At 50.3% G+C, this 15,192-nt stretch overlaps 1 protein-coding gene across 3 annotated transcripts in view; it reads left to right on the top strand.

The window, feature by feature from the left end:
* Positions 1-15,192, top strand: part of SACS (sacsin molecular chaperone) — a 50,864-nt gene that overhangs the window by 31,550 nt on the left and 4,122 nt on the right. For 2 of the 3 annotated variants that reach the window (XM_007664095.3, XM_029048121.2), the window contains one exon: positions 1,851-13,405. In XM_007664095.3, the coding sequence (XP_007662285.1) occupies positions 1,851-13,405 (11,555 nt within the window). Of the gene's footprint in view, positions 1-1,850; positions 14,931-15,192 lie in introns of those variants that run through there. The other variant, XM_039914885.1, reaches the window with a different exon arrangement.

Below are 15,192 nucleotides of genomic sequence, written 5' to 3'. Positions count from 1 at the left end.
CCCGAGAGCCAGCTGGGCCAGGCCTGGTTAGATGCTGATCCCAGAAGGTGGGGCAACAATCAGGGAGATTTGTGGTGACCTTCCCATCCCAGGGGTGACTCAGATAACAGCACTCTGAGTTGAGGGCCATCAGTCACCCTGGGCATCAGAAGGCTCTGGCAATTCATGGGATTTGCCTGTGGTGGTCTCTGGGGCTGACTCACCAGAGTCAAATTTAGTGGGGAGGGAACAGCTTCTGTTTTTGTTTTGTAATGGTATTTAAGCACTCACTGTGCCAGGCACTGTACTGAGCACTGGAGTAGATCCAAGCTAATCAGTTTGGACACAGTCCATGTCCCACATAGGGCTCACAGTCTTAATCCCCATTTTACAGATGAGGTAACTGAGGCACAGAGAAGCTACATGACTTACCCAAGGAGGGTTTGAATCTGTGCTGCCTCTGGGCTTTCACCGTTCTGTAATTATGAGTCTAAAGAGACTCGCGTTTCTACACAGGAGCTCCTCAGCGGGTTGATTGAAATAGTGGTTAGAACAAAAAGTCAGGGGATCATGATGAATTATTGGGGAAATTATTTAAAATGTTTTCTACACTGTTGAGACAAATAATGTGGTGGGGCAGAGTCAGTGGAGGGCCTGGATCGACAAATAATACGCTTACTGCTCCGCTCAAATGGATGGGTTCTCAGGTGCAGTGACGACACCAGAGACGTCTTAACAATGGGTCTCGAGAGACTTCAACCACAGTTTACCTCTCTGTGGTAAGACCTAGTAGTTTATGAGCCAGGCCTCTGTAAAGGATTAGCAGTATGCACAAGTGCTGTCCCACCAATATAGAAAACATTGCATAAAATTGTTTATCCAAGAAAGCCATTTTTCCAAAACTATGTAGTCAAGCTAAATTCCAAAGAGCAATAGTGTAGCTGCTAATTTAGTGCATGAAGCCAGTTTTCTCTAACATTTGTATTTTCAACCAAACCAAAATGACTCCTCACTCAAAACAATAAAAATCAGACTATCAAATTACAATAGGTCCCTCCCCTCCCCTGCCATTTATGCTCTGTAGCTCTTTGATTGAACAAGATTGGTGTATTAATGGCATGTCATGTGTGTGCGTGTGTCTTTTAAACCCAGCATTCTACCATCCATACATCACGACCCAACAGTTCACTTGTTCATAAGAATGGGTTTTGTGGGTAGGTCACTGGGTTCCACTAGCTTTTCATTGTGCAAGAATATTGTCTGTATTCTGATCTCAACACCTGTGTTTCCTAGGGGCCGAAGGGGAGAGAGCCCGCTGTTTATGTTTGGGGAAAGCAAGGGGATGCTCTCTCCCTTTCCAGGGCTCATTTCCACAAGCCTCAACTTCCTCTTGGTGGAGTCCAGAATCAGGCTGGCTGTGTAGGGTCTTGTGCAAAAATCCTCATTTTACAGTCCTTTCTGTATTGGCTATACAGGTACTGTCCGGGGCTCACTTGGTTTGCCTAAATGCAAACCCTGAAAAGGAAATGCATGTTTGTCTAGCAGTGGGGATGTCTGAGTTGCCAAATTACAGTACTACTCTACATTTTGTACTTTTGTAATTGCTCCCAGTTAAGGGCAGGAAGAAATTCCACTGAATGTATTGGATTAATTTGTGGAAAGGGGGATTTTTCTCCAAGGACTGTCATAGGTAAGCCCACCAAGAATCCGTATCATTCCTTTCCAGGGTATTCTTTTAGCCGTGCCCAGCTATATTTGGCATCCAGATGTGAGAATATTCCTTTGGATCTCAAGTTAATCTGTGTTGAGAGGAAACAAATATTAAAGTTCTACTTTAGACAGGTAACCATATTGATCTGGATCACTTACAGGGCGACCGTGCACTCAGCTGCAACTCCTGAACCAGGAACGATTTGCACGGCTTATCAAAGAAGTTATGAATGCACTGTGGCCTGGCAGAGACTTAGTAGTTCCCTGGTATCCACTGGCAGAAGACAGAGACCACCCACCTATCGCATGGCTTAAGATGGTCTGGAAGAATCTCTACATTCATTTTTCAGAAGATTTGACTTTATTTGATGAGATGCCGCTCATCCCCAAGGCACCCCTGGAGGAAGGGCAGACGTTTGTGGAACTCATTCGACTCCGCATTCCATCTTCCGTCATTTTAGATGATGAATCCGAGGCCCAGCTTCCAGAATTTTTAGCTGACATTGTCCAAAAACTTGGAGGGATTGTCCTTAAAAAGCTAGATGCCTCTGTACAGCATCCGCTTCTAAAAAAATATGTACATAGCCCCTTACCAAGTGCTCTTCTGCAGATAATGGAGAGAATGTCACTGCAGAAACTGTGTAATCAGGTCGCCTCTCTCCTTCCAACACACAAAGATGCTCTTAGAAGATTTTTAGCTAGTCTAACTAATATAGGTGAAAAGGAGAGAAGACTCATTCAGGAACTGACAATATTTAAAAAAATGAATCATTCATCTGATGAAGGGAATTCATCTTTCACCAGATTGAAGGGTGGTAAAGTACTGCATCCCACTGCCAAGCTCCCACCGGGCCTAAGACTTTCTACTCTTGTCATTGACAGCACTGATGAAGCGACTGTTCGTTTGGTAAATATGTTAAAAGTGGAGCAGCTGAAGAGCACCAGCTGCTTAAGGCTTATTTTAAAAGACATCGAAAATGCTTTCTACACTCGGGAAGAAACGACAAAACTGATGTTATGGATCCTGGAGAATCTGTCTTCCCTGAAGAATGAGAACTCGTCTGTGATCGAGTGGCTAGCGCCATTAAAATTCATTCCTATTTCACAGGAGAAGGTGGTCGCAGCCGGCGAGCTCTTTGATCCCGACGTGGAAGTTCTACGGGATCTGTTCTATGCCGAGGAAGACAAATGCTTTCCGCCTACAATTTTTACCTCATCTTTGGATATTCTGCATTCCTTAAGGCAGATCGGCCTGAAACACGAAGCCGGTCTTAAGGAAAAGGACATTATACAGGTGGCACATAAAATTGAAGACTTGCAGGGCTGTTCCAGCCCAAATCATGATGCACTTTTAAGGAAAGCTAAAACTCTCCTACTGGTTTTGAACAGAAATCACTCACTGGTGCAGTTGCCTGAAACTAAAGCGACACTGAAGAAAAGCCAATGGGTTCCAGCTTGCAAGGAGAGGCCCCCAAACTATCCGGGGTCCCTGGTGTGGAAAGGGGACCTCTGCAACCTCTGCTCGCCCCCAGAAATGGCTGATGTGGCTCATGCCATTTTAGTTGGCTCGTCAATTCCTCTTGTGGAAGGGGTCCATGCAAACTTGGAAAAAGCCCTGGGCATCTCCACAAAGCCTAGCATAGCTGCTGTCTTAAAGCACTTTAAGGTAGTTGTTGACTGGCATAGTTCTAAGACATTTAGCGATGAAGACTATTATCAGTTTCAGCATGTCCTGCTTGAAATCTATGGATTCATGCACGATCATTTAGACGAGGGCAAAGATGCCTTTAAAGCCTTGCAGTTTCCCTGGGTCTGGACCGGCAAAAAGTTCTGCCCCCTGGCACAGGCGGTAATTAAGCCCATTCACGATCTGGACCTGCAGCCGTACCTCCACAGCGTGCCTAAGACCATGGCCAAATTCCACCAGCTGTTTAAGGCTTGCGGTTCAATAGAGGAGTTGACGTCGGATCACATTTCCATGGTCATTCAGAAGATCTATCTAAAGAGTGACCGAGACCTCAGTGATGAGGAGAGCAAGCAAAATCTCCATCTCATGCTGAATATTATACGCTGGCTGTACAGCAGTCAGATTCCCGCGAGCCTCAGTACGCCGGTGCCCGTCCACTATAGCAAAAACCCTGCCAAGCTCATCATGAAACCAATTCACGAATGCTGTTACTGTGACATTAAAGTTGATGACCTGAACGATCTACTCGAAGATGCTGTGGAACCAATCGTATTGGTTCATGAGGATATTCCCATGAAAACCGCCGAGTGGTTAAACGTACCGTGTCTCAGCACGCGATTGATTAACCCTGAAAATATGGGATTCGAACAGTCAGGGCAAAGGGAACCCCTTACGGTTAGAATTAAGAACATCTTGGAAGAATACCCGTCGGTCTCAGATATTTTTAAAGAGCTGCTTCAAAACGCCGACGATGCAAATGCCACCGAGTGCAATTTTATGATTGATATGCGAAGGAATATGGATATAAGGGAAAATCTCCTGGACCCGGGAATGGCAGCCTGCCATGGGCCAGCCCTGTGGTCCTTCAACAATTCCGAATTCTCAGATTCAGACTTTGTCAACATCACCAGGTTAGGCGAGTCTCTGAAAAGAGGCGAAGTTGATAAAGTGGGGAAATTTGGCCTGGGATTTAATTCCGTGTATCACATCACCGATATCCCCATCATTATGAGCCGAGAGTTCATGATAATGTTCGATCCAAATATTAACCATCTCAGTAAGCATATTAAGGACAAGTCTAACCCTGGGATAAAGATTAATTGGAGTAAACAACAGAAAAGGCTTAGAAAGTTTCCTAATCAGTTCAAGCCGTTTATAGATGTGTTTGGCTGTCAGTTGCCCTTGACCGTGGAAGCCCCTTACAGTTACAAAGGAACGCTCTTCCGCCTTTCCTTCAGAACTCAGCAGGAAGCTAAATTGAGTGAAGTCAGCGGTACCTGCTACAATACAGCCGACATCTATTCCCTGGTGGATGAATTCAGCCTCTGTGGCCATCGGCTGATCATTTTCACCCAAAATGTAAACTCGATGCATTTGAAGTACTTGAAGATCGAAGAGACGAATCCTGCTTTAGCACAAGACACGGTCATCATCAAAAAGACTCTCTGCTCTTCGAAAGCGCTGACGGCACCCACGGTAAGCGTTTTGAAAGAAGCCGCCAAGCTCATGAAGGTGGGTGGGGGCGGCAGCGGTAGGAAGATTCCCAGCGACCCGCCGAAGTCAGCTTGCATTCTACAGATCACGGTTGAGGAATTCCACCACGTCTTCAGACGAATTGCCGACTTGCAGTCTCCCCTTTTCAGAGGACCAGAGGACGATCCTGCTGCTTTCTTTGAAATTGCAAAATCCGGGCAGGCGAAAAGGCCAGCTGACGAGCTGCCCCAGAAAACAGTCGATTCAACCACGTGGCTTCTCTGCACGTGCATGGATGCAGGGGAGGCGTTTAAGTTTTCGCTGAATGAAAGTGGAAGGAGGCTGGGACTCGTGCCCTGTGGCGCTGTCGGAGTGTTGCTCTCCGAAACCCAGGATCAAAAGTGGAGTGTGAAATCGCACGTCGGCGAAGTGTTCTGCTACCTGCCTCTGAGAATCAAAACGGGCTTGCCGGTCCACATCAATGGATGCTTTGCTGTGACCTCAAATAGAAAAGAAATCTGGAAGACCGATACGAAGGGAAGGTGGAACACCGTGTTCATGAGGCACGTCATAGTGAAAGCCTATTTAGAGGCCCTTGGAGTCCTGCGTGATATGGCGGTCAACGGGGAGCTCCAGGATTACACTTACTATGCAGTGTGGCCGGATCCTGACTCAGTTCATGACGATTTCTCGATCGTGTGCCAAGGGTTTTACGAAGACATAGCTCACGGCCGAGGGAAAGAAGGGACCAAGGTCTTCTCGGACGGATCTACCTGGGTGTCCATGAAGAATGTGAGATTTCTCGACGATTGCCTGCTCCAGAGGCCAGCTATTGGGCCCGCAGCCTTCAAGATCTTTCTGAAGTACCTCAAAAAGACGGGATCAAAGAATCTCTGTGCTGTAGAACTTCCTTCCTCCGTAAAATCAGGGTTCGAAGCAGCGGGCTGCAGGCAGATACTCCTCGAGAACACATTTTCCGAGAGGCAGTTCTTTTCGGAGGTTTTTTTTCCAAATATTCGGGAGATTGATGCCAAACTTCGGGACCCTCTGATGCATTTTGTTTTAAATGAGAAGGTCGAAGAATTCTCGGGAATACTGCGGGGGACTCCTTGTATTCCTTCCTCTTTAGAGGGCCATCCCTTGGCTTTGCCCTCGAGGCTGATCCATCCTGAAGGACGAGTGGCAAAGCTGTATGACATCAAGGATGGGAGATTTCCCTATGGCTCTGCCCAGGATTACCTCAATCCCATTGTCTTGATTAAACTTGTTCAGTTGGGCATGGCCAAGGACGATATTTTATGGGACGACATGATAGAACGGACGGAGTCGGTGGCGGAAATCAACAAAAGCGATCACCTGGCCGCTTGCCTCAGGAGCAGTATTCTCTTAAATCTTATCGATGAGAAATTAAAGATCGGGGATCCTAGAGCGAAAGAATTTGCCGCAAAGTATCAAACAATACCGTTCCTCCCGTTTCTCACAAAGCCGGCAGGGTTCTCCCTGGAGTGGAAAGGGAGCCATTTCAAAGCGGAAACAATGTTTGCAGCGACTGACCTGTACACTGCTGACCATCAGGATGTAGTCTGTCTCCTGCGACCCATTCTCAATGAAAGCTCTCATTCCTTTAAAGGCTGCGGCTCAATATCGTTGGCTGTCAAAGGTTTCTTGGGTTTGCTTAAAAAACCAACAGTGGACCTGGTGATGAGCCAGTTAAAAGAGGTTGCAAAGTTCTCTGATGGAATTACCTTGTACCAAGAGAATATCACCAATGCCTGCTACAAGTTCCTTCATGAGGCAATGCTGCAGAACGAATCCACCAAGACGATGATTGTAGAAGAGCTCAAAAGTTGCCGGTTCATCCTGGTAGAGAATGTCTACGTTGACTCCGCCAGAGTCTCTTTTCAGTTGAATTTTGATGCGGCCCCCTACCTCTATCAGTTACCCAATAAATACAAGAACAATTTCCGGGAACTTTTTGAGAACACGGGTGTGAGGCATTCTTTTACAGTGGAAGATTTTGCTCTCGTCCTGGAATCGATCAATGAAGAAAGACAGATGCAGCAGATGACAGAGGAGAACTTTCAGCTGTGCCGGCGAATCATTAGCGAAGGAATCTGGAGCCTCATTCGAGAAAAGAAGCAAGAATTTTGTGAGAAGAAGTATGGTGAAATATTGCTGCCGGACACCAATCTCGCTCTTCTACCTGCTAAATCTCTCTGCTATAATGACTGCCCGTGGATAAAAGTCAAAGACACCAAGGTAAACTACTGCCACGCCGATATCCCCAGAGAGGTGGCGGTCAAACTGGGAGCGGTCCCAAAGCGTCACAAAGCCCTAGAGCGGTATGCCTCCAATGTCTGCTTCACCACCCTTGGGACCGAATTTGGGCAGAAGGAAAAGTTGACCAGCCGAATTAAGAGCATCCTCAACGCCTATCCGTCGGAAAAGGAAATGTTGAAAGAGCTCCTTCAGAACGCCGACGACGCGAAAGCTACCGAAATCTGTTTTGTGTTTGATCCTAGACATCACCCGGTTGACCGGATCTTCGATGATAAGTGGGCGCCCCTCCAAGGGCCAGCCCTGTGTGTGTACAACAATCAGCCCTTCACGGAAGACGACGTCCGGGGGATCCAGAACCTCGGCAAGGGCACCAAAGAAGGCAACCCGTGCAAGACTGGCCAGTACGGCATCGGCTTCAATTCCGTGTACCACATCACCGACTGCCCTTCTTTCATCTCGGGAAACGACATTCTCTGCATCTTCGACCCTCACGCCAGGTACGCCCCGGGGGCCACCTCAGTTAGCCCCGGGCGGATGTTTAGAGACTTGGATGCGGATTTTAGGACCCAGTTCTCGGATGTGCTGGATCTCTATTTGGGAACTCACTTCAAACTGGACAACTGCACGATGTTTCGCTTTCCACTCCGGAATGGGGAGATGGCCCAAGTCTCAGAAATCTCCTCAGTTCCCTCATCAGACAGAATGGTCCAGAACCTTTTGGATAAGCTGCGCTCCGATGGGGCAGAGCTTCTGATGTTCCTGAATCACATGGAGAAAATTTCCATTTGTGAAATAGAAAAAACCACAGGAGACCTGAATGTACTGTATTCAGTGAGGGGGAAGATCACGGACGGAGACAGATTAAAACGGAAACAGTTCCACGCGTCGGTGATCGACAGCGTGACCAAAAAAAAGCAACTGAAAGACATCCCGGTGCAACAGATCACCTACACCATGGATACTGAGGACTCGGAAGGAAACCTTACCACGTGGCTCATTTGCAACAGGTCAGGTTTCTCAAGTATGGACAAGGTATCCAAGAGCGTCATCTCCGCTCACAAGAACCAAGACATCACTCTCTTCCCGCGGGGTGGAGTGGCCGCTTGCATCACGCATAACTACAAAAAGCCCCACAGAGCCTTCTGCTTTTTGCCGCTGTCTCTGGAGACGGGGTTGCCCTTCCACGTGAACGGCCACTTTGCTCTCGATTCTGCCCGGAGAAACCTGTGGCGCGACGATAACGGCGTTGGGGTGCGCAGCGACTGGAATAACAGCCTGATGACGGCCTTGATTGCCCCGGCGTACGTAGAGCTGCTCATCCAGCTGAAGAAGCGGTATTTCCCGGGGACCGATCCCACCGTTTCAGTTCTCCAAAACACCCCTGCGCACGTGGTGAAAGACACCCTCAAGAAGTTCTTGTCGTTCTTCCCCGTTAGCCGGCTTGACCTGCAGCCGGATTTATATTGCCTCGTGAAAGCGCTCTACATCTGTATCCATGAAGATCTGAAGCGTCTCCTACCTGTCGTGCGGGCCCCGAACATGGATGGCTCTGACTTGCATTCGGCCGTCGTCATCACCTGGATCAACATGTCGGCCTCAAACAGAACGAGGCCCTTCTTTGACAACCTGCTGCAGGACGAGTTGCAGCACCTCAAAAACGCCGAGTACAACATCACGACACGTAAGACCTTGGCGGAAAACGTTTACAGGCTCAAGCATCTGCTCTTAGAAATCGGATTCAACCTGGTCTATAACTGTGACGAAACCTCCCATCTCTACCACTGCCTGGTTGACGCGGGCATTCCTGTGAGCTACGTGACGCCCGCTGACGTCCGGGCCTTCCTGATGACGTTTTCCTCACCGGATTCCAGTTGCCACATTGGCAAGTTGCCCTGTCGACTTCAGCAGACCAACCTGAAACTGTTTCACAGTTTAAAGCTTCTGGTGGACTACTGTTTTAAGGACGCCGAGGAGAATGAGATCGGAATCGAGGGACTGCCTCTCCTGATCACGCTTGACAGCGTCTTGCAGACTTTCGACGCGAAGCGACCAAAATTTCTCACCACCTACCACGAGTTGATTCCGTCTCGCAAGGACCTGTTCATGAATACGCTGTACCTGAGGTACAGCAGCATCTTACTGAGCTGCAAAGTGGCCAAGGACTTTGACATCACCAGCTTTGCCGACCTGTTAGCCTCCGTGTTGCCTCGGGAATACAAGACCAAGAACTGTACCAGGTGGAAGGAGAATTTTGCGAGCGAATCGTGGCTCAAAAACGCCTGGCATTTCGTCAGCGAGTCTGTCGGCGCGAAAGAGGAGCCGGAAGAAATGAAACCGCCCTTTGACGTGGTCCTCGACACTCTGAAGGACTGGGCTCTGCTTCCCGGCACCAAGTTTACCGTGTCGGCCAATCAGCTGGTGGTGCCAGAGGGTGATGTCCTGCTGCCCTTAAGCCTGATGCATATAGCCGTTTTCCCTAATGGCCAGAGTGATAAGGTATTCCATGCCCTGATGAAAGCCGGTTGCATCCAGCTCGCCTTGAACAAAATCTGCTCCAAAGATAATGTTCTAGTCCCTCACCTGTCAGGGCACACGGCAAACATCGACAACCCTTTGAGTATTCTGAAGGCCATTCATTACATGGTCCAGACCTCGACGTTTAGAACGGAAAAATTAGCCGAAAGCGACTTCGAGGCGCTCCTGATGTACTTTAATTGCAATTTAAGTCATTTGATGTCTCAGGATGACATGAAAATTTTGAAGTCCCTTCCCTGCTACAAGTCCATCAGTGGGCGGTACATGAGCATTGCGAGATTTGGGGCCTGCTACGTCCTTACGAAAAACATCCCCGCTGCTGAAGTGGAGAGGTGGACCCAGTCTTCTTCTTCTGCTTTCCTCGAAGAAAAGGTCCACCTGAAGGAACTCTACGGGTTCCTAGGCTGCGTCCCCGTGGACGATCTCGAAGTCTACCTGAGACACCTCCTGCCCAAGGTCGAAAACCTCTCTTACGACGCGAAGCTGGAGCACCTGATCTATCTGAAGAACCGACTGTCCAACATCGAAGAGTCGTCCGAGATGAAAGACCAACTTTTTGAAAAGCTGGAAGGCCTCCTGATAATTCACGACGCCACTAACAGACTAAAGCCTGCCAAGCATTTTTATGACAGGACCGTGCGCGTCTTCGAAGTCATGCTGCCGGAGAAAATGTTTATACCCAGCGATTTCTTCAAAAAATTAGAACAGCTCACGAAACCCAAAAATCAAGCCGCCTTCCAGACGTCGTGGGTGGCTTTCCTGAGAAACATCGGCCTAAAGCACGTTCTCTCCCAGCAGCAGGTGTTGCAGTTTGCCAAAGAGGTCAGCATGAGAGCGAATACCGAGAACTGGTCCAAAGAAACGTTGCAGACCGCGGTCGATGTTCTGCTCCACCACATATTCCAAGAGCGAGTGGACTTACTGACGGGAAACTTTCTGAAAGAACTGTCTCTCGTGCCTTTCCTGTGCCCCGAGCGTGCCCCAGCTGAGTTTGTGCGCTTCCACCCGCAATACCAAGAGGTCAACGGAACCCTCCCGCTTATACGGTTCCACGGCGCGCAGGTGAACCCCAAGTTCAAACAGTCGGACGTCCTGCAGTTGCTGTGGACCTCTTGCCCGATTCTGCCGGAGAAAGCCACCCCACTGAGCATCAGAGAGCAGGAAGAGAGCAGCCTGGGCCCCCAAGAACAGCTCGAACAAGTGCTGACCATGCTGAACGTGAACCTGGACCCTCCCCTGGACAAGGTCATCGGTAACTGCCGGAACATCTGCAACATAACGACTCTGGACGAGGACATGGTCAAGACCCGGGCCAGGGTCCTCCGGAGCATCTACGAGTTTCTCAGCTCCGAAAAGAGGGAGTTCCGCTTCCAACTCCGAGGGGTGGCCTTCGTGATGGTAGAGGACGGCTGGAAGCTTCTGAAGCCGGAAGAGGTGGTGATAAACCTGGAGTACGAGGCGGACTTTAAGCCTTACCTGTACAAGCTGCCCCTGGAACTCGGCACCTTCCACCAGCTCTTCAAACTCCTCGGTGCCGAGGACGTCATCTCCACCAAGCAGTACGCCGAGGTGCTGAGCCGGATATTCAAGAACTCTGAGGGGAAGCAGCTGGATCCCAACGAAATGCGCACGGTCAAGAGGGTGGTTTCTGGCCTGTTCAAGAGCCTGCAGAACGATTCCGCTAAGGTGAGGAACGACCTCGAGAGCGTACGCGACCTCACGCTTTACCTCCCGGGGCAGGATGGCAGACTGGTCAAGTCGAGCGTCTTAGTCTTTGACGACGCGCCTCATTACAAGAGTCGAATCCAGGGGAACATTGGCGTTCAGATGCTCGTCGATCTCAGTCAGTGCTACTTGGGAAAAGACCACGGCTTCCACACCAAGTTGATCATGCTCTTTCCGCAGAAACTGCGGCCCCGGCTCCTAAGCAGTATTCTCGAAGAACAGCTGGACGAGGAGACCCCCAAGATTTGCCAGTTCGGGGCACTGTGTTCCCTTCAAGGAAGACTGCAGCTCCTGCTGTCTTCGGAGCAGTTCATCTCGGGCCTCATCCGGATCATGAAGCACGAGAATGACAACGCTTTCCTCGCCAACGAAGAGAAGGCCGTCCGACTCTGCAAAGCCTTACGAGAAGGGCTGAAAGTGTCCTGCTTTGAGAAGCTTCAGACGACACTCCGAGTTAAGGGATTTAATCCCATCCCTCATAGCAAAAGCGAAACCTTTGCGTTTCTGAAGCGGTACGGCAATGCCGTGATTCTGCTGTACATCCAGCACTCGGACAGCAAGGACATCAACTTCCTGCTGGCGCTCGCCATGACCCTTAAATCGGCAACGGATAATTTGATTTCTGACACCTCCTATTTAATCGCCATGTTGGGCTGCAACGACATTTACAGGATCAGCGAGAAGCTCGACAGTTTAGGAGTGAAGTACGACTCCTCCGAGCCGTCCAAACTCGAACTGCCGATGCCGGGCACGCCGATACCCGCCGAGATTCACTACACCCTGCTCATGGACCCAATGAACGTGTTTTACCCCGGCGAGTACGTGGGCTACCTCGTCGACGCGGAGGGAGGTGACATCTATGGGTCGTACCAGCCGACGTACACCTACGCGATCGTCGTGCAGGAGGTCGAGAGGGAGGACGACGCCGGATCCGGCTTTCTGGGCAAGTTCTACCAGATTGACATCGGCTACAGCGAGTACAAGATAGTGAGCTCCCTCGATCTGTACAGGTTCTCGCGGCCCGACGAGAGCTCCCAGGGCCGAGACAGCGCCCCGTCCACCCCCACCAGCCCCACGGAATTCCCCGTCCCGGGACCCCGGAATATCCCCCCCCTTTTCTCGGGCCGGGAGAGCCACAAGCCCGCGTCCTCGAAGCATCAGTCTCCCAAAAAGGTGAAGGCCAACCTGCTGCCCGACGTGCTGAGGGAGGTCACGTCCGTGATAGAGCAAGCCTGGAAACTTCCGGAATCAGAAAGAAAAAAGATCATTAGGCGGCTGTATCTCAAGTGGCACCCGGACAAAAATCCGGAGAATCACGACCTGGCCACGGAAGTTTTTAAGCATCTGCAGAATGAGATCAACCGATTAGAGAAGCAGGCGTTTATCGATCAGAACATAGACCGGGCATCCAGGCGGACGTTTTCGACCTCGGCCTCCCGATACCAGTCCGACAAGTACTCGTTTCAGAGGTTCTACACGTCGTGGAACCAGGAGGCGACGAGCCACAAGTCGGAGAGGCAGCAGCGGAACCAAGAGAAGGGCCCGGCTTCGGCGGGCCAGGCGTACTCCCAGCGTTTCTTCGTCCCGCCCACCTTCAAGTCCGTGGGAAACCCGGTCGAGGCGCGCCGCTGGCTCAGGCAGGCGCGGGCCAACTTCTCAGCCGCCAGGAATGACCTCCACAAAAGTGCCAACGAGTGGGTGTGCTTCAAGTGCTACCTGGCCACCAAGCTGGCCCTGGTGGCCGCCGACTACGCCGTGAGGGGCAAGTCCGACAAGGACGTAAAGCCCGCCGCCCTCGCCCAGAAGATCGAGGAGTACAGCCAACAACTCGAGGGGCTCACCAACGACGTCCACACCTTGGAGGCCTACGGGGTGGACAGTCTGAAGACCCGCTACCCCGACTTGCTTCCTTTCCCCCAGATTCCCAACGACCGGTTCACGTCCGAGGTCGCCATGCGGGTGATGGAGTGCACGGCCTGCATCGTAATCAAACTTGAAAACTTCATTCAGCAGAAGGTATGAGACGGGGCGGGGGCGAGCCCCTTGGGTCGCACCGGCTGGTTCAGGAGACGCGACGTCAGGGGGCCCCCTCGGGCTCGCGCCCCTCCGTCGGACTGCCGGGCGCAGGCGGGCGCGGCGCCGCCCGCCTGACCGGCCGTGACCGCGAACGGGACGTCGCTACCGAGCTCGAGGCGACAGGGCCTTTTCTGTTCGTTTGTGGGAAAGTTGTGAGCGGCGAAATGTTAAGTGTGGGTGTACAGTGCGGTGGTTACGATGACCCTTTTCGCACGGCACTTGCTATAACCGAAGCTTGGCGGTACGGAAGGTGGGGCCCGTTTACGTTCTGTTTCGCATCATCTCATTTCACTGTTGGTTTTAACAAGGCATCTGGCCTCGGAGCGGCGACAACACCGGACGTATCGCGAAACCGAAACCGAGGAGCCCTCGGGGGATTGCGAGGGGCAGATCTTCGGAGAGGATCTCCTTCCTTTTCAGTGGACTCTATTCCCCCCCTAAATCCTTGCCCTCTTATCAGCTGGTTCTGATGGATCCGTTGCTGTTTTACGTCCTAAAAGAGATTCGATACGCGTAATGGTACAGTGTTTTAACCTCAATGCTACTTGACTAGGTGTGAAGATAGTAGATTTTAAGGTGCACGGAGGGGCCTAGCCATCTTCATTGCAAGATTATTTTTTTTTACACACATTGGTTGTTTACAAGCTTCTTATTTAATGAAGAGTGCATGTGGGTGACCTGAATCGGTGGCAACTTGTATCTCCCGATGTTAACATTGTGGTTTCCGACTTAACTGGCACGCCAAATTGCCAGCGGTCACGTGGTCCAACTCGTGACTCTTCCGTTCGTGTGGATGTCTGATTTCCAGAAAACGTCACCGTCGGTTTGGGCCTGGAGTGCGCAGGTGACCGACCTCCGGTCTGCCTGTCCGCCGGGGTCGGAGGCACCGGGCTGGGCCGTGGTCGGTCCCCTTTGGGTTAAGCGTCTTTCATTCTGGAACGCGGAGTTGCATGGATTCTCGTTTCCTTTTTACAAACTCAAGATTGTATAGTACCCGACGATAGCGTGATCGTGTCATGTATCCGGTTTTTATTTTTTTCCCGAGAAATTATGAGCTAGCGAATGGAATTTTTTTTACAATCACCAGTTGACCACAGTTGCCGTGGAATGCTCGTCGTTCCAAACGTCAGTTATCGCGGACCATTTACTTAATAGCAAGCACAGTGAGACGCATTTCTTTTGCAAAATGCAAAGGAAAAGCAAGTAACAACATGAGCTGATACGAGCGCAGTGGCTAAGACGAATCATTGCAATCCAGAAGAAAAAGAAATGCCGAGACTTTTAAAAAGTTCTGCAATTAAGGGTTTAAAGCAGTCGTTGAAAGATGTTCACTATCATCAGTGCCCAAAGGAAACTTGCCTCTGGGGAAACTATTGCTGCTGGGTGTTAAGCCATGTAATTAGTTATGCTAGTATATTTAAGTGCCATAATTTTAATAAAGCAACAATGTACAGAAAAAGAAAAATGAATGGTTAACTTTGTGGCTCTCTTCCCAAATCGCTGCAGCTTCTCCCCAGGTATTTTTGAAGGGTTCAGCCTCTGGGTATGATTTAACTGAGTGTCTCTTCCCCTTTCGGTTGGCTTCTCTCCAGTCTTTAGGCCCCTTTGCCGGCGTTCTTCCCAGGTCTGTTTGGGACGCCCGGGACAAGATAGCCCCTAGTCCCATCTAGTAAAGGTTCGATCGGAGCTGAGCATAATGGGAGGTGAGGGCTGACTTGCCAGTTTCT

The sequence above is a fragment of the Ornithorhynchus anatinus genome, chromosome 20 (assembly GCF_004115215.2).
Source record: "Ornithorhynchus anatinus isolate Pmale09 chromosome 20, mOrnAna1.pri.v4, whole genome shotgun sequence".
In the NCBI taxonomy this organism is placed as follows: Eukaryota; Metazoa; Chordata; class Mammalia; order Monotremata; family Ornithorhynchidae; genus Ornithorhynchus; species Ornithorhynchus anatinus.
Note: the sequence above shows the minus strand (reverse complement) of the source record. Positions and strands in the feature narration are given on the sequence as shown.